The 19354-nt window shown below is 46.9% G+C and overlaps 1 protein-coding gene across 3 annotated transcripts in view; it reads right to left on the bottom strand.

The window, feature by feature from the left end:
* STPG2 (sperm tail PG-rich repeat containing 2) overlaps positions 1–19354 on the bottom strand; it is a 538570-nt gene that overhangs the window by 477963 nt on the left and 41253 nt on the right. For all 3 annotated transcript variants that reach the window (XR_004540512.1, XM_033957447.1, XM_033957456.1), the window contains exon 4: positions 18838–19002. Coding sequence is in view for 2 of the 3 variants with exons in the window: in XM_033957447.1 (XP_033813338.1) it covers positions 18838–19002 (165 nt within the window). In the remaining variant the exon portion in view is untranslated. The remainder of the gene's footprint in view (positions 1–18837; positions 19003–19354) is intronic.

Genomic DNA, 19354 nt, shown 5'->3' with positions numbered 1-19354 from the left:
TAACCGTTCCCTTAACTGTATCCATGACATCATGTTTGTCTGTCTTGCCTGTTTGGATTGTAAGCTCTTTCGAGCAAGGACCTTTGTGACTCTGTGCAGTGCTGTGTGAGTCTGGTAGTGCTATAAAAATAATTAATAGTAGTAATAGTATTATATGACTTAATGGTAGTAGTTTTGCAGTTGTTATATTAATATTCTTTCTACTGTTTACAAACGAAAGATTTTTCCCATAAACATCTTGGTTTACTTTCATGCTTTCCTACACTTGTATGTGCAATAAATATGCCTGACCTACACAGATATGCAGCATGTGACATTCTATCTTCTGTTATGTTTTCTCCAAACGTTGTTTAAGAAATGCAGTTTTCTTTCAATAATGTATGAAAACCTTTTTAAAAAAAAATCATGAGTAACAAGGGACTTTTCAAAAGGAAGCATCACTTTATGCAGGACCTATTATCTGTTCTGCAATAGAATCATACTTGCACACACAAACACAATTCACAGATACTGTATAATAAATTAAGGCAGCTCTGATCATCAATATGTATGTATGAGATCTGCAATACATCTATTATATCTCTTTTCCCCTTTGGAATCCAATTGTGAGATCTTGTTCTGTTCTTCCATAATTTTTTTAAAACCCTGATGTACATTAAGTTTTTCAGAACATAGCTATTTAATATAACCCTGCAGAACAAAACCCTATTATATCAGCAATACTTTCTAGTTTTAAAGTACATGCTGTTAACTGTGTAGGGAATATAATACCCTTGCTATGTACTTATACCTTTAGAAAGCCTTTCAAGATTTGTTCTGAGTTTCATTAATGTTACTTTGCTGCCCTCTACTGCACAAAATGAAAAATGCAGTTAGAAAGTTAGAAAGTAGGCACTCTAATGTTTATACAGAAATTACAGCTACTGAAGAACAGTGTAAGATAATGACTGTTAATAAGACATTTATAACCATGGTTAGAAAACGGCTCAAGAAGGGAAAATCAGAAATCCAAACGGTTGATCAAGCATGGTCCCTACTGAAAAACACCATCACAGAAGCACAGAATCTTTACATACCGCGGATATCCAAAGGAAGGCGAAAAAAGATCAAAAGAGAACCAGCTTGGTTATCTAAAGAGGTGAAGGATGCAGTGAGGGAAAAGAGGAACTCGTTTAAAAAATGGAAACGGGAAAAAACAACAGAGGCCTGGAACTGTCACAAAATCGATCAGAAAAAGTGTCATAAAGCGGTAAGAGATGCCAAAAAAGTCTATGAGGAAAAGATAGCGCAAGAAGCCAAAAACTTCAAGCCTTTTTTTAGATATATAAAAGGAAAGAAACCAGCAAGAGAGGCAATGGGCCCCTCGACGACCAAGGAATAAAAGGGTGCATTAAAGAAGACAAACAGATTGCTGATAGGTTAAATTCATTCTTTGCCTCTGTCTTCACAAATTAGGACTCTACAACAATGCCAGAAACAGGGAGGATATTCAACGGAGGCATAGAGGAAAGCCTCGCAACAGTAAATGTGGAGTTGGACATGATATACTTTCAGATTGACAAACTAAAAAGTGACAAATCCCCTGGACCAGAGGGAATTCACCCAAGAGTATTAAAGGAGCTTAAGGTAGAAATTGGGGAACTATTACAAACCTTAGCTAACATATCAATTAGAACCGGGCAAATACCAGATGACTGGAAGATAGCAAATGTCATCCCAATTTTCAAAAAAGGATCAAGAGAAGAACCAGGTAACTATAGACTTGTGAATCTCGCATCGGTTCCTGGGAAGATGGTTGAAGCACTAATTAAAGATATCATTGTGAAACACCTGGAAAATCACAACCTAATAGGAGCTAGTCAACATGGCTTCAGGAAGGGGAAGTCATGTTTGACAAATTTACTTCAATTCTTTGAGATGGTGAACAAACAAATTGATAGTGGAGATCCAGTGAACATAATTTACTTGGACTTCCAGAAAGCTTTTGACAAGGTCCCGCATGCAAGGCTTATGAGGAAACTACTAAGTCATGGAATAAAAGGAGATGTACACAGATGGATCGGCAAATGGCTAGAGAACAGAATGCAGAGGGTAAGCATAAATGGGAAATTCTCGGATTGGGAGAAGGTGACTAGCGGCGTGCGGTTCTTGGGCCCATCTTGTTCAATATTTTTATAAATGACCTGGAAGAGGAAACAACAAGCAATATAATCAAGTTTGCAGATGACACAAAACTATGTCGAGCGGTTGGCTCTCAAAAGGACTGTGAGGATCTTCAGAAGGATCTAAACCAGCTGGAGAAGTGGGCAAAAAAGTGGCAGATGAATTTTAACATAGACAAATGCAAGGTAATGCATCTGGGTAAGAAAAACAAGGAACATGAATATAGGATATTGGGTGTGACATTAGCCAAATGCGAACAAGAAAGGGACTTGGGAGTACTAATAGACAGGACCCTAAAGCCATCGGCTCAATGCGCGGCGGCAGCAAAGAAAGCAAACAGGATGTTGGGCATGATTAAGAAGGGGATCACGAGTAGATCGGAGGACGTCATAATCCCACTTTACAGAGCAATGGTCAGACCACACTTGGAATACTGTGTCCAACACTGGTCTCCATACCTTAAGAAGGATATAACTCTGCTGGAGAGGGTGCAGAGGCGAGCCACGAAACTAGTCAAAGGTATGGAGAATTTGAGCTACAAAGAACGCCTCGGGAAACTAGGACTGTTCACCCTCGAAAAGAGAAGACTTCAAGGGGATATGATAGAGACTTTTAAAATATTAAAAGAATTTGACAAAATAGACCAGGAAGCAGCATTACTGACTTTTTCAGATGTGACACGGACAAGAGGTCATAGCCTGAAACTGAGTGGTAGCAGGTTTAGGACAAATGTCAGGAGGTTCTGTTTCGCACAGAGAGTGGTGGACGCTTGGAATGCTCACCCAGAGGAGGTTGTGACGGAGACTACTGTTCTGGGTTTCAAACGCAAGTTGGATGCACACCTTCTTGCAAATCATATTGGGGGATACGGGAAACCCTGGTCTCCATAAGGGAGCATCTAACTGGGCCTCCGCGTGTGCGGGTTGCCGGACTAGATGGACCTAGGTCTGATCCGGTGAAGGCTTTTCTTATGTTCCTATGTTCTTATTTATGGTTTTAACAATGTGTCTTATCCTTGCCCTAAGACAGGGGTGTCAAACTCAGGCCACAGGGTAATTAAATTTGGCCACGAGAAAATACCCTGTTCCTTCCCTCCCTCCATCTCATTGTCCACCATCTCTCTCCCGGCTTCCCGGTCTCACCTTCAAAGCAATCTGCAGAGGATCGCCAGTTAGCTGTAGCGATCCTAGCAGGCTGCCTTAGCCTCCGCAGCATGTTCCCTCTGCCGCGGTCCCATACATCAGAGGAGGGGCAGGACCACGGTACAGGGAATGTGCTGCGGAGGCCGACAGCAGCCTGCTAGGATCACTACAGCTGACCGGCAATTCTCTGTAGGCTGCTTTGAAGGTGAGACTGGGAAGCCGAAGGACATTAGAAAGAAGGGGGAAATAGGCAAGCCTTCGGGGGGTGTAGAAGCATAGGTGCCGGAATGGGGGGGACCACAGGGGCCGTGGCCTCCCCCAAAATTGCCACTTATTTTATCTCTGGGGGTCCAGCGATGCAGTGGGCAGGAGCGAGCTATCCTCGCTCCTGCCCCGCTACTAACCCGGTCTTCACGGCTGGATTCTTCTGCCGCTGAGCGGAAATCATCGGAAGCGTGCAGGAACACCAAAGTGAGCTCCCGTTCATTGATGCTCAGTGGCAGAAGAAACCAGCCACAAAGACCAGTTTAGCAGTGGGGCAGGAGCAAGGAAAGTTCACTCCTACTTGCTGCATCGCTGGACCACCATGCCAGAGGAGGTAGGAGGATGGGTTGGGTGGAGAGTCTGATAGGGGGAGGGGGCTAGGTGCAGTGCCTGAAGGGGGGAAGGGGGCTGGGTGCAGAGTCTTGCAGGAGGGGGGTGGTTGGGTGAAGAGACTGGCAGGAGGAGGGGGGTGACTGGGTGCAGAGTCTTGCAGGAGGAGGGAGGAGGCTAGGTGCAGAGCCTGAGGGAGGGTGGCTGGTTGCAGAGTCTGGCGGGGGGGTGGCTGGATGTAGAGTCTGGCAGGAGGAAGGGAGTGGCTGGGTGCAGAGTCTGGCAAGAGGAGGGGGATGGCAGCTGGGTGCAGAGTTTGGCAGGAGGAGGGGGATGGCAGCTAGGTGCAAAGTCTGGTAGGAGGAGGGGGTGGCTGGGTGCAGAGTCTGGCAGGAGGAGGGGGTAGCTGGGTGCAGAGTCTGGCAGGAGCAGGGGGGTGCCTGGGTGCAGAGTCTGGCGGGGGGTGGCCGAGTACAGAGTCTGGCAGGAGGAGGAGGGGTGGCTGAGTGCAGAGGCTGATAGGGGAGGGAGGGGGCTAGGTGCAGAGCCTGATAGGGAAGGGAGGGAGGAGGCTAGGTGCAGAGCCTGAGGGGGGTGGCTGGGTGTAGAGTCTGGCAGGAGGAAGGTAGTGGCTGGGTGAAGAGTCTGGCAGGAGGAGGGGGATGGCTGGGTGCAGAGTCTAGCAGGAGGAGAGGGGGTGGCTGGGTGCAGAGTCTGGCAGGGGGGTGGCTGGGTTTAGAGTCTGGCTGGAGGAGGGGAATGGCAGTTGAGTGCAGAGTCTGGAGGAGGAGGGGGATGGCGGCTGGGTGCAAAGTCTGATAGGAGGAGGGGGTGGCTGGGTGCAGAGTCTGGCAGGAGGAGGGGGTGGCTGGGTGCAGAGTCTGGCAGGAGGAGGGGTGGCTGAGTACAGAGTCTGGCAAGAGGAGGGGGTAGCTGGGTGCAGAGTCTGTCAGGAGGAGGGGGTGGCTGAGTGCAGAGTCTGGCAGGAAGAGGGGGAGTGGCTGGATACAGAGTCTGGCAGGAGGAGGGGGGTGGCTGTGTGCAGAGTCTGGCAGGAGGAGGGGTTGTGACTGGGTGCAGAGTCTGGAGGGGGGTGGCTGGGTGCAGAGTCTGGCAGGAGGAGGGGGTGGCTGGGTGCAGAGTCTGGCAGGAAGAGGAGGGGTGACTAGGTGCAGAGCCTGATAGGGAAGGGAGGGAGGAGGCTAGATGTAGAGCCTGAGTGGGGGTGGCTGGTTGCAGAGTCTGGCAGGAGGGGTAGCTGAATATAGAGTTTGGCAGGAGTGGCTGGGTGCAGAATCTGGCAGGAGGAGGGGTATGGCGGCTAGGTGCAAAGTCTGGTAGTAGGAGGGGGTGGCTGGGTGCAGAGTCTGGCAGGAGGAGGGGGATGGCAGCTGTGTGCAGAGTCTGGTAGGAGGATGAGGATGGCAGCTGGGTGCAGAGTCTGGCAGGAGGAGGGGGATGACGGCTGGGTGTTAATTCTGGTAGGAGGAGGGGTGGCTGGGAGCAGAGTCTGGCAGGAGGAGGGGGAGTGACTGGGTGCAGAGTCAGATAGGGGAGGGAGGGAGGAGGCTAGATGCAGAGCCTGATAGGGGAGGGAGGGCTAGGTGCAGAGCCTGATAGTGTGGAGGGGGAGTGGCTGGGTGCAGTCTGGTAGGAAGAGGTTGTGGCTGAGTGCAGAGTCTGGCAAGAGGAGGGGGTGGCTGGGTGCAGAGTCTGTCAGGAGGAGGGGGTGGCTGAGTCTGCCAGGAAGAGGGGGAGTGGCTGGGTATAGAGTCTGGCAGGAGGAGGGGGGTGGCTGGATGCAGAGTCTGGCAGGAGGAGTGGGAGTGACTGGGTGCAGAGTCTGGCGGGGGGTGGCTGGGTGCAGAGTCTGGCAGGAGGAGGGGGGTGGCTGGGTGCAGAGTCTGATAGGGGAGGGAGGGATGATGGGAGGAGGCTAGGTGCAGAGCCTGATAGGGGAGGGAGGGGCTAGGTGCAGAGTCTGATAGGGGAGGGAGGGAGGGGGCTAGGTGCAGAGCCTCATAGGGGAGGGAGAGCTAGGTGCAGAGCCTGACAGAGTGTGGAGGGGGAGTGGATGGGTGCAGAGTCTGGCAGGGGGTGGCTGGGTGCAGAGTCTGGCAGGAGGAGGGGGATGGCTGGGTGCAGAGTCTGATAGGGGAGATAGGCGGGCTAGGTGCAGAGCCTGATAGGTGAGGGAGGGCTAGGTGCAGACCCGGACAGAGTGTGGAGGGGGGAGTGGCTGGGTACAGAGTCTGGCAGGGGGGTGGCTGTGTGCAGAGTCTAGCAGGAGGAAGGGGGTAGCTGGGTGCAGAGTCTGATAGGGGAAAGAGGCAGGCTAGGTGCAAAGCCTGATAGGGGAGGGAGGGAGAAGGCTAGGTGCAGAGCCTGATAGGGGAGGGAGGGAGGAGGCTAGGTGCAAAACCTGAAAGGGGAGGGAGGGGGCTAGGTGCAGAGCCTAATAGGGGAAGGAGGGCTGGGTGCACAGCCTGACAGAGTATGGAGGGAGGGGGGCTGGGTGCACAGCCTGACAGAGTGGGGAGGGAAGGGGGCTGGTTGCACAGCCTGACAGGGAGAGGCTAGAGGGTTGGGAAGACAGATACTACACATACAGGGAGAGGGATAGGAAAGACAAATGCACTGGGGGGGAAGTAGGAAAGGAGGAAAAGAGAGAGATGACACAGGTGGAGTAGTGGAAAGAGAGAGAAAGAAATGCTGCCATGGGGAGAGATATGGCACAGGTGGAGTAGTGGAAAGGGAGAGAAAGAAATGCTGCCATGGGGGAAGGAAAAGGATGTGTGTGGCATGAGAGGGAAAGAGATTATGTATATGGGGAAAGGAAGAAAGAGGGAGAATTGTTGGACATGATAGTGGTGGAGAGGAGGGAGGGAGAGAGGAGAGATGACCCAAAGAAGGGAGAGATGTCAGACCATTGGAATGGGAAGGAGAGAGCGAATGGGAAGAAGAGAGAGAGAGAAAGAGAGATGCCTGACCACAGAATGGAAGGGAAGGAGGGGGGAGAGAGATGCCAGACCGCAGAAAGGAGAGGAGAGAGATGTTAGACCTCGGAAAGAGGGAGGGAAGAAGAGATAGATGCCAGACCATGGGAGAGGAGAGGCTATGGGAAGAAGAGGAGAAAGATGCCATACCATATGAGGGAGGAAGGGGGAAGATAGAAATGTTTGACAATGGGAGAGGGATGAGATGGTGCATAGGGATGGAGGGGGGAAGGGGAGACAGAGGGAGGAGATGATGCAAGGGAAGAGATAAGAAGAAATGCTTCTTTTGAATAGATGGGAGTAGGGGAGAAGAAAGAGGGAGGAGATGGTACACATGTATAGATGGGAAGGGAAGGCAAGGAAAAGTTGATTTTGAGAAGAAAGCAGAAAAATGGAAGAAAGTTGAATGTTAAAAGTTAATGCTGAAGATGGATGTATTTCAGAAAGTGAAGGAAAGAAAAACAGCAAATGGATAAGGTGGCACTGGATACACAGTTAAGAGCACAGACAGAAGGACGTGCAGCCAGAGATTGGGAAAGATGGTTTGAAAACCAAAATCAACAGGCAACAAAGATAGGGGAAATGAGCTTGTGGGATCCCCCAAACAAAAAAGTGTTCCGCTGCCTATATGTAGAAGTACACGGAGGAAGGGAGGGGTCCAAAGAGACAGCATATGCCAGACTTAGGGGAGAGGTTGAAATAATGGGTCTAAAAACAGAGGAGAGGGAGAGAGATGTGGACAATGGGATTTAGGGAGTGAAGGAACAGAAAGGGAGAGAAGTTGGACTCAAAGGATGGTGTAGAGGGGGAGGAGGAGATAGAGATACTGCATAGGAGGGTAGTTGGGAAGAGAACGAGAGAGATGGTGAACCCTGGGGTGGTGGGGAAGGAGGAAGAGATGCTGGATGAAAAGGTATTTAAGAAAAGGAGAGATGGTGGATCTGGGGATGGTGCAGTCCATCTCTGCAGCTGCAGGAATGGAGACGAAAAAAAGGAAAGATGCCAGATCTCCGGGGGCAGGAAAGGGAAACTGAAGGGAAGGACAGAGATGGAAGATGGATGTTTAGGAAAATGGATGGTTAGCACGGAGAAAGAAGGAAATGACAAATGGGCAGGAGACCCTGGCAAGCGAATTATCAGAAGACAACCAGAGCCTGGGACCAACATGATTTGAATAATGACCAGACAACAAAAGGCAGAAAAAAATAATTTTATTTTCTGTTTTGTGATTACAATGCGTCAGATTTTAAATGTATATCCTGCCAGAGCTGGTGTTAGACAGCAAGCATGAATTAGGACCTAAAAGAGAGAGGAAAGTCTTTATATATTTTGTTTACATCACAGAGCCGGCGTGGGGATGGAGAGGTTGTAACCCTATACTTCTACTAAGCGTAAGGGGTCCTTTTACTAAGCTGTGAATTTAGCGTGTGCTAATCTTCAGCACGCGCTAAATCGGTTAACGTACCTTAATAAAAGGACCCCTAAGTATCGTAATAAAAAATTTGGCCCGAGACTTAGCCTATGTTTTAGATTTCGGCCCCTTATGTGATTGAGTTTGACACCCCTGCCCTACGATCTTTAAATAATTTATCATTACAAATGGCTTAGTTAAGTAAAAGTAAGGTTGACAGACAAGATATAGAAACATGATGGCAGATAAAAGCCAAATGGCCCATCCAGTCTGCCCATTCACAATAACCATTATCTCTTCCTCTTTCTAAGAGATTCCACATGCCTATCCCACACTTTCTTGAATTCAGACATAATCTGTCTCTACCACCTCTTCCGGGAGATGGCTCCACGCATCTATCACACTTTCTGTAGATTACTCCTAAGCCTATCACCTCTTAACTTCATCCTATGCCTTCACATTCCAGAGCATCCTTTCAAATGAAAGAGATATGGCTCATGTGCATTTAAACCACGTAGGTATTTAAACAAATCTATCATATCTTCCCGCTCCGCCTTTCCTCCAAAACATACATATTGAGATCTTTAAGTCTTGCCCCATATACCTTATAATGAAGACCATTTTAGTAGCCTTACTCCGGACCGACTCCATCCTTTTTATATCTTTTTGAAGGTGCGGTCTCCAGAAATTGTACACAATATTCTAAATGAGGTCTCACCAGAGTCTTATACAGGGGCATCAATACCTCCTTTTTTCTACTGGCCATACCTCTTCATATGCACCCTAGCATCTTTCTAGTTTTTGCTGTCACCTTTTCAATCTGTTTGGCCACCCAAGTCCTGCTCTTCTGTCGTGCACATAAGTTCTTCACCCCCCTAAACTGTACTGTTTCTTCGGAGTTTTGCAGTAAAATTACATGACCTTGCATTTCTTAGCATTAAATTTTAGCTGCCAAATTTCAGACCATTCTTCAGGATTCGCTAGGTCTTTCCTCATGTTATTCACACCATCTGGGGTGTCTACTCTATTGCAGATTTTGGTATCATCCGCAAACATCATGCTTCTCATCCACGTTGAAATGAACGACACTGCCAGGAACACCACAGAGAACATATCTGTAGACTTTGGAGCCCTGGGTGAGAAGCTAAGGAGGATGGAAGCGCAGGTAGTCTTCTCCTCGATCCTCCCAGTGAGAGGCAAGGGGAGAGCCAGGGAGGATTGTATCCAGAGGACAAATGACTGGCTGCACGGATGGTGCAGGGAGATGAACTTCGGATTCCTGAACCATGGAGAGGCACTGCAAGGACTACAGGGACCTGACGGACTTCACCTGACCAGAAGGGGAAAAAACATCTTTAGACACCGACTAGCCCGCCTACTTCGTAGGGCTTTAAACTAGGTAAGTTGGGGGAGGGTACCCACTCACGTGCTGGCGCAAGTAACCAACTTGGCGAGGTAAGTTGCCAATCCATTTCTGAATCCGAGGTAAGTACACACTGCATTTCTGAGTCCGAGGTAAGTACACACATTGCAAACAGCATTATAGGAGTCCAATTAGCTCAAGCAGGAATATCTACACAGAGACATAGCAAACATAAGGTATGGAGGGCTATGTACGTTAATGCCCACAGTTTGGGCAATAAGATTCTGGAATTAGAGACGGAAATGAGGAACGCCGACCTAGATGTGGTGGCGATATCCGAGACTTGGTTCACGGACTCCCATGGGTGGGATATGGCTATACTGGGATACAACTTACTTTGGCGGGACAGAGAGGGCAAAATGGGAGGAGGGGTAGCACTATACACTAAAAAGGACATCAAAGTTACCAAAATCGCAGATGTCAAGTACACCGGGGAATCCCTCTGGGTGAATTTGGCTAGGGGGAAGGACAAATGCCTGTATCTTGGTGTAGTATACAGACCTCCAAGACAACAGGAGGGCATGGATATAGAATTAGTCAAAGACATTGAGAATATCACTTTGCGTGGAGACACAGTATTGTTAGGAGACTTCAATATGCCTGATGTGGATTGGAACAAACTTTCTGCTGCGTCCAGCGGCAGCAGGAAGCTATTAACCTCTATAAAGGGAGCGAGACTCAGACAAATGGTATTAGAGCTCACTAGGGATCGGGCGATACTAGACCTAATACTCACCAACGGAGAAAGTGTCACAGAGGTCTCGGTAGGCGATACATTGGCCTCCAGTGACCACAACATGATATGGTTCAACCTCAGGAAAGGTTTCACTAAGTCAAGCACATCAACCAAGGTCCTCAACTTTTAGGGCACAAACTTTGAAAGCATGGGAGATTTCGTCCATCAGGCTCTGCAAAACCATGCCGAAATAGATAATGTAGAGGTAATGTGGTCAACTCTGAAATCAACCTTACACGAAGCAACCAACCGTTACGTCAAATCAGTAAGTAAATGGCGTAGAAACAATAGACCGCAGTGGTTCTCTGAAGAGATCTCCGACCTCATAAAAAAGAAGAAAAGAGCATTCATCCTCTACAAACTATCAGGGAAGCGAGAATCCAAGGAAGACTATCTGGCCAAGTCAAAAGCGGTCAAAACGGCAGTCAGGGAGGCCAAACTCCGAATGGAGGATAACCTTGCGAAGAACATCAAGAAGGGCAATAAATCCTTCTTCCGGTATATTAGTGACAGAAAAAGAAACACAGATGGGATAGTACGCCTTAGGAAACCCAATGGGAACTATGTAGAATCGGACTCCGACAAAGCCAAACTTTTAAATGAATACTTCTGCTCAGTTTTCACTTGCGAGGCGCCGAGATCCGGCCCTCAGCTGCCAACGAGGGAAAACTCGGAAGACCCATTTCGAAATTTCGAGTTTACGCCCAGCAGTGTCTATGAGGAGCTATCAAGACTCAAGGTGAACAAAGCTATGGGACCGGACAAACTACACCCCAGGGTGCTCAGGAAGTTGAGTGATGTCCTGGCGGAACCTAAGTACAGGAAGAGTCCCGTTGGATTGGAAAATGGCTAACGTCATTCTACTCCACAAAAAGGGATGCAGGACGGAGGCTGAGAATTATAGACCGGTGAGTCTCACATCGATAGTGAGTTAGCTTATGGAAACATTAATCAAACGCCAATTGGATACGATCCTGAATGAGGAGAATCTACGAGATCCCCATCAACATGGTTTTACGAAGGGAAGGTCCTGCCAATCAAATCTGATCAGCTTCTTTGACTGGGTAACAAGAAAGCTGGATATAGGGGAGTCCTTGGACTTCAGCAAAGCGTTTGATAGCGTCCCACACCGCAGGTTATTGAGCAAGATGGGTTCAATGGGACTGGGTGAAACATTAACCGCATGGGTTAGGGACTGGCTTAGAGGTAGACTTCAGAGGATAGTGGTAAACGGTACCCTCTCCGATACGACGGAGGTGATCAGCGGAGTGCCACAGGGCTCGGTCTTATTTAACATCTTTGTAAGAGACTTGGCTGAGGGGCTTCGAGGTAAAATTACATTATTCGCCGATGATGCCAAACTATGCAATATAGTAGGCAACCGCACAACAGATGAAAGCATAGTGCCTGACAAAAGCTCAATGCCTGACAGTATGACGCAGGACCTACTCCTGCTGGAGCATTGGTCAAAGACTTGGCAACTAAGTTTCAATGTTAAAAAATGCAAGGTCATGCACCTTGGCGGCAAAAATCCATCAGGACTTACACCCTAAATGGTGAGATCCTAGCAAGGACTGTAGCAGAACATGACTTGGGGGTGATTATTAGCGAAGACATGAAGACTGCCAATCAAGTGGAGAAAGCTTCATCCAGGGCTAGACAAATCATGGGCTGTATCTGTAGAAGTTTCGTCAGCCGTAAGCCCGAGGTCATAATGCCGTTGTACAGATCCATGGTGAGACCCCATCTGGAATACTGTGTACAATTCTGGAGGCCGCATTATCAAAAAGATGTGCGGAGAGTTGAGTCGGTTCAGTGAATGGCCACCAGGATGGTCTCAGGACTCAAGAATCTCCCGTATGAGGAACGACTGGGTAAGTTGCAGCTGTACTCACTCGAGGAACGCAGAGAGAGGGGAGACATGATCGAGACGTTCAAATATGTCACGGGCCATATCGAGGTGGAAGAGGATCTCTTTTTCCTTAAAGGACCCACGGCAACAAGAGGGCATCCATTGAAAATCAGGGGTGGGAAATTTCATGGCGACACAAGAAAATATTTCTTCACCAAAAGGTGGTTGACCGCTGGAATAATCTTTCACAACAGGCAATTGAGGCCAGCAGCGTGCCAGATTTTAAGAAAAGATGGGATTGGCATGTGGGATCTCTTCATGGAGGTAGTTAGGGGGTGGGCCATTAGTGTGGACAGACTAGATGGGCCGTGGCCCTTTTCTGCCATCATTTTCTATGTTTCTATGTTTAAACAGGTAAAATCTTTCCTGACACGCCTTCAGCAATATCGCTTATAAAAATATTTAAAATTAAAAGAACAGGCCCAAGAACAGAACTCGGAGACACACCAATGGTAACATCCCTTTCCTTAGAGCGATCTCCATTGACCACTACATTCTGTCGTCTTCCAGCCCATCACTTTGGCGCTCATCCCGAGGGCAATCAGTTTATTTATTAGAAGTCTGTGTGGAACACTGTCAAAGGCTTTGCTGAAATCTAAATACACCACATCTAGTGCACTCTCTCTACCCAATTCTCTGGTCTCCCAGTCAAAGAAATTGATCAGATTTGTCTGAAAAGACCTACATCTAGTGAATCCATGTTGCCTCAAGTCCTGTAATACATCAGATTCCAGAAATTTCACCATTCCCTGTTTTAAAAGGGTTTCCATTAATTTGTTTACCACAGAAGACAGACCTACTAGCCTGTAATTCCCTTCTTCTTCCTTACTTCCACTTTTGTGAAGAGGGATCTCATCCACCCTTCTCCAATCCTCTGGTACCACTCCCGACTCTAGAAAAGCACTAAAAAGATCAATCAGCGGAGCCACCAGAACTTCCCTAAGTTCCTTCAGCACCCTCGGATGTACGCCATCTGGCCCCATCGTTTTGTCTACCTTTAATTTAGCTAGCTCCTCACAAACACAAACTTCTGGAAATCAATCAGGGTCTATTCCCTATCAGGGACTAATCCATCAGGGACTAATCAATCAGGGACTAATCCATCCCTATTCACATTTGTCTTCTGCGGTCCCGTTCCTGGCGCTTCAGCCTTTTCTTTATCAGCTTCTACATATTTCTCCCCTTCACTTTTAAGTCTCACAATGACACGTTTCCTATCACTGATATATCTAAAAAATGTCTTGCCTCCCAATTTTACTGTATATTTTTGCATGTCTTCCTCTTTCTGCGATATTTTGTAGTTTATGAAAGCTAACTTCTTATTCTTTACCTTCTCAGCTACTTGTTTGAGAACCAAAGCAGCCTCCTTTTCCTCTCGCTTTTACTTACTTACCTCACAAAAAGATTTGGCTCCTTTCAATTTTGCCCTCTGCTTTTCTACTACTTCCCTGGGTTCGATTGATGGGCTTGTCGTACTTGTTTACTATCACTTGTATTTGATCATTTTTGTATTTCTGCTGTTGAGTTTGTACTCTGTATGGTTGTGACTTTTTCACTGTCAATAAAAATATGTTTAAAAAAAAAAAGACATTCCCATCCAGACAACACTTCCTTGACGTAATCCCCCATCTGAACAAAGTTAGTTTTTTTAAAGTCTAGAACCTTTACTTTTGAATGAGCCCTCTCTATACCTATCTTAATATTAAACTGTATCATGCAATGATCACTAGATGCCAGATGATCACCCACTGTAACATCAGAAACACTTTCCCAATTTGTAATCACTCAGACATAGATTCACTAAGCCTTCTGATCCTGTTCCCCGACCTAATTCACTAAACTGCTGCTCGATCAATCTCCTATCTGATCCGATCCAACCTAAAACCCCATGCAAAATAGCCAAGCAATTGATTCACTAACAATTGCTTGGCTATTTTAAATTGGGTTTTACTATCCTAAAACCCAACTGCTGCAGGTCTGCCTTTTATTGACAGGTCTGCCTGTCTTTTTTATTTATTTTTTTCCCATGTCACATATATTTTGCATGTGTTATCTGCCCCATAAAAATGAATAAAAGACAGGCCCCCATGACCCACAAATGGCAGGAGGGATGCCCTGTCCCTCCTGCCATCGGCGGCCATCAGCCCTCTCCTCCCCCACATGCCCGCGGCCTGCCAAACACCCGACCCACGCTTAAAAATATGGCAGGAGGGATGCCAACTCCCTCCTGCCATCAGCGCTCCTTCCTCCCATCCACCCCCCAAAAAAACAAATGGCATGAGGGATGCCTACTCTCTCCTGCCAACGGACATCCCCTCTCACTCCAGGTACCTTGAAAAGTTGGAAGCAAGAGTGGTGCTCAGTCCCTCCAGCTCCTCCGGCTTCCTGCATGGCAATGATGGCCTTAGGCCACGCCCCGATGCATCATCTCATGCACGATGAGGGGCCTAAGGCCCTTATTGGCTCAGGCGCCTGGGCTATAATCTGTTCAGGAAAGACTTGGTAGGAAAAAAAGGCAGGGAAGTAGCATTATATGTTAAAGATTATATTAAAGCCACATAACTGCAAGATCTGCAAGGCAAGGAAGAGGCACTGTGAATCAATTTATAAAGAGGGCATGGTAAATATATTTACATTGGTGTGATATATAGGCCTCCTTCACAGACATAAGAAGTGAACAGAGATTTAATAGTAAAGGATCTAGACTTTTAAAAATTAACTTTGTTCAGATGGGGGATTACATTAAGGAATTGTTGTCTGGATGGGAACATCTGGAAGAAATAGAAATGCCGTGAGCAAAACTGAAAGGAGCTATTGTAAGAGCGACAAACCTTTTATGAGTCAAGTAAGTAAAAGTAAGAGGAAAAGAAGGCTGTTTTGGTTCTCAAAAGTAGAAGCTGAGAAGGTAAGGGAGATATGATTAAAGTCTACAAAATCCTGAGTGGAGTAGAACGGGTACAAGTGGGTCGATTTTTCACTCCGTCAAAAACTACACAGACTAGGGGAACACTCGATGAAGTTACAAGGAAATACTCTTAAAACCAATAGAAGGAATTTTTTTTCACTCAGAGAATAGTTAAGCTCTGGAATGCATTGCCAGAGGATGTGGTAAGAGCGGATAGCATAGCTGATTTTAAGAAAGATTTGGACAAGTTCCTGGAGGAAAAGTCCATAGTCTGTTATTGAAAAAGACATGGGGGAAGCCACTGCTTGCCCTGTATTGGGAATATTGCTACACCTTGGGTTTCAGCCAGGTACTAGTGACCTTGATTGGCCACCGTGAGAACGGGCTACTGAGCTTGATGAACCATTGGTCTGACCCAGTAAGGCTATTCTTATATTTTTATATACATTTGTTTTGATTAGTTATTTCACTAATAGGTTCTTTTGTTTTTAATTCTTGTTTTTACTTTTAGGTGACGTGAATTAATACACTGCTTGGGTAGGTTATGGTTTCTTCTCCAGCATTGTTATTGCTACATATTTACATATAGCAAAGATTAGTTTGTGATTTAGTTTTAAATTCTGTTGTTGCCATACTTTTATATTAATTAACATTTATACGTACTACTTTTGAAATTTAAAGTTTAACAATTTCGTGGAGGAAAAGTCCATAGTCTGCTATTGAGACAGACATGGGCGAAGCTACTGTTTGCCCTGGATTAGTAGCATAGTAACATAGTAGATGACGGCAGATAAAGACCCGAATGGTCCATCCAGTCTGCCCAACTTGATTCAATTTAAATTTAATTTTTTCTTCTTAGCTATTTCTGGGCAAGAATCCAAAGCTTTACCCGGTACTGTGCTTGGGTTCCAACTGCCGAAATCTCTGTTAAGACTTACTCCAGCCCATCTACACCCTCCCAGCCATTGAAGCCCTCCCCAGCCCATCCTCCACCAAACGGCCATATACAGACACATACCGTGCATGTATGCCCAGTACTGGTATGTTGCTACCCTTTGTTCCCGCTAAGCTGCGCTGGGGTGCGCTGGCGCACAAAATATTACCTCGCAGCGCACAAGTTTCTCGTCACAGCGCACACAGTGTAGAGCACAGTTCTTCAACCGCCGGTCCGCAAACAAAATCTTGCCGGTCCGCGAAGGATTCGGTCCCCGCCGCAACGAAAGGCCGGCGTCAGCTGACTTGCAACTTCCTGTTGCAGTCGCTGTGCCGGGACTCCTGCCTTCGCCGGGACTCCTGCCTTCCACCGCGTTTGCCTCCTGCCTTGTCTCCGCACCTCCAGACCAGCAGCGGCAGCTGTGTATGCTTTTAACTTCGGCACAGAGCTGCCCCTAATCAATAGTTTAGCGCGGTTTCATAAGGCAGCCTCGGGGCCTTTGCTAGGCCGGCCCACATCGCATCATCGAAGCGGGCCGGCTATCAAAGGCCCCGAGGCTGCCTCATGAAACCGCGCTAAACTATTGATTAGGGGCAGCTCTGTGCCGAAGTTAAAAGCATACAGAGCTGCCGCTGCTGGTCTGAACTCTTGGGCCGCTGAAGGAGGGCAAAAAGCAGCTGTCCTGGAGGTTTCCCTTCCTCTCGCCTTTACAGGTTCCTTTTTTCCACCTTTTTTTTTTTCCTTCAAACGGCAACGGGCCCCAGCATCGACATCAATCAAGTAAGTTCCACTGTAAATCAAGCGGTTCTGCTCGGCCAAAGCTTCCCCTGTGACATGAGCCACCCTCAGGGGAAAGAAAGTGACCCACAAAGGTGAGGGGAAGGGGGGCAGATGATGGAAGTTGGGGGGGGGAGAGAGAGAGAGAGAGAGAGAAGGGGCAGATGATGGAATGGAGGAGATGAGAGAGAGAGAGAAGGGGACAGATGATGGAAGTGAGAAGAAGGGAGAGAGAGCAGAAGGCAGATGGATGTCAGTTGAGAAGGGAGAGCAGATGCTGAATGGAAGTGGGGAAAGAACACATACTGGATGGAAGGAGGAGATAAATAAAGGGGGAAGAAAATAGTAAGATAATGGAGGGGTGAGGGAAAGGGGTGACAAGCTGTGTGTAGACACAGTGAAAAGAGGGAAACGGGACTAAATAGTAAGAAAGAATTTAATTTAGATGGAGGCAGAAAATAGAGAAGGAAGACCAGAGAAGAAAGGGAAGAGAGAGCAGAGAATGATCAGATCTGAGTGGAGGAAATGAGAAGAGAGATATGCTAAAAACCACAGGGGGGAGGGAAGGATAGAGATGCCAGACCATGAGGGGAACAGAAGGAAGATGATGGATGCTAGACCAAATTGGGGGGGGGGGGGGGGCAGGAGGAGAGATGGCAGGGAAAGACAGACAGTGAATGGAAGGGGCAGATGCTGGACTGAAGAGACAGAGAAGGTTATCATGCTGCTATACCGGGCCATGGTACGCCCTCACCTGGAGTACTGCGTCCAGCACTGGTACTTTAAGAAGGACACGGTACTACTCGAAAGGATCCAGAGAAGAGCAACTAAAATGGTTAAGGGGCTGGAGGAGTTGCCGTACAGCGAAAGATTAGAGAAACTGGGCCTCTTCTCCCTTGAGCAGAGGAGATTGAGAGGGGACATGATAGAAACATTCAAGGTACTGAAGGGAATAGACTTAGTAGCTAAGGCAGGGAGAACGAGAGGGCACTCTCTAAAGTTGAAAGGGGATAGATTCCATACAAACGTAAGGAAGTTCTGTGGTAGAAAGCAACATATTTATTTGGCTCATAACTTGCTGGCGCCCGATATTTTTAGCTCACAGTGAAAAAAGTTTGCTCACAACACCCGCCCGCTTAGAGGGAACACTGGTTGCTACTATTTGGGGTTTTGCCAGGTATTTGTGACCTTAATTGGTCACTTTGACGACAGGATACTGGGCTAGATGGACCACAGGCCATACCCAGTAAGGATATTCTTATGTTCTTATTTGGTTATGTTCACATTTTCTTCAAATTACTATATTTCAAATTACTGTCCACTTCCTTTACTAACGTGTAGCGTGGGTTTTAGCGCCAGCAGTGGCGGTAACTGCTTCGACGCTCATAGAATTCCTATGAGGTTCGGAGTAGTTACTGCCGCTGCTGACGCTAAAACCCGCACTACGCGTTAGTAAAGGAGGGGGTGTATATCAATTGTATTTACTTTTAAATTGTTTTTATGCCTGTTGATAATTATGATTTATACTAACATATGTTTATTTGTTACTAGTTTTGTAAGTACCTGACGCAGCTCTTGCATAAGCATAACACAGCCTTGCTGGGCTATTTGTTTTATTAAGCTGTGGTAAATAAACTTCTTGGACTTTTTCTTGGTGATCTGCTCCTTAGGTTTGCACCACATTATGCTCTGTTATATTTTTTGATCTGCTATTCTTATCTTTTGAAAATTGAATAAAAACACATTTTATAAAATTGTATAAACATAATCCCACCCTTAAACATACATGCTGGTAAAACATAATATGAATATTGCCACAGACAAAATTATCTAAAAATACTTACAAACAATGAATTGTAGTAGGCTGGACCCAAAGTATTATCTGTTGAAGGTGGAACTTGTTTAACAAGAGTACCATCTTCAGATTCATCATAACCAAAAGCCTGTCCAAGGGTAGGGATAGATGGAGCTTCAGGTTTTCGATGATATTGTATCAGATGAAATGATCTCTAAAAAAAGAAAAAATTGTTACTTCCAGCAATTGTTTCTTTACTTTAATTTTATCAATTAACCAAATAGATTTTACAACAAAGAAAATGGGTACACTCCCAAAGAAACAGAGCAAATTAAAATTCTATCTTCCAATGACATATTCTAAACCAGGGGTGCCCAAATGGTCGATCGCGATCGACCAGTAGACCGCAAAGGCAACGTGAGTCGATCGCATTGCCTTTGCGATCTTTTTCTCCCTGCTGCTTCCCCAAGCCAGGCCTGCCTCGTACAAGCACCGGACTTACAAAACTTCACCTCCGACGTCAATTCTGATGTCGGAGAGGAAGTTCTGGGCCAGCCAATCGCTGC

The sequence above is a fragment of the Geotrypetes seraphini genome, chromosome 1 (genome assembly GCF_902459505.1).
Source record: "Geotrypetes seraphini chromosome 1, aGeoSer1.1, whole genome shotgun sequence".
Taxonomy (NCBI): Eukaryota; Metazoa; Chordata; class Amphibia; order Gymnophiona; family Dermophiidae; genus Geotrypetes; species Geotrypetes seraphini.
The sequence above is the reverse complement of the archived record's forward strand: the minus strand, read 5'-3'. Positions and strand labels throughout refer to the sequence as shown.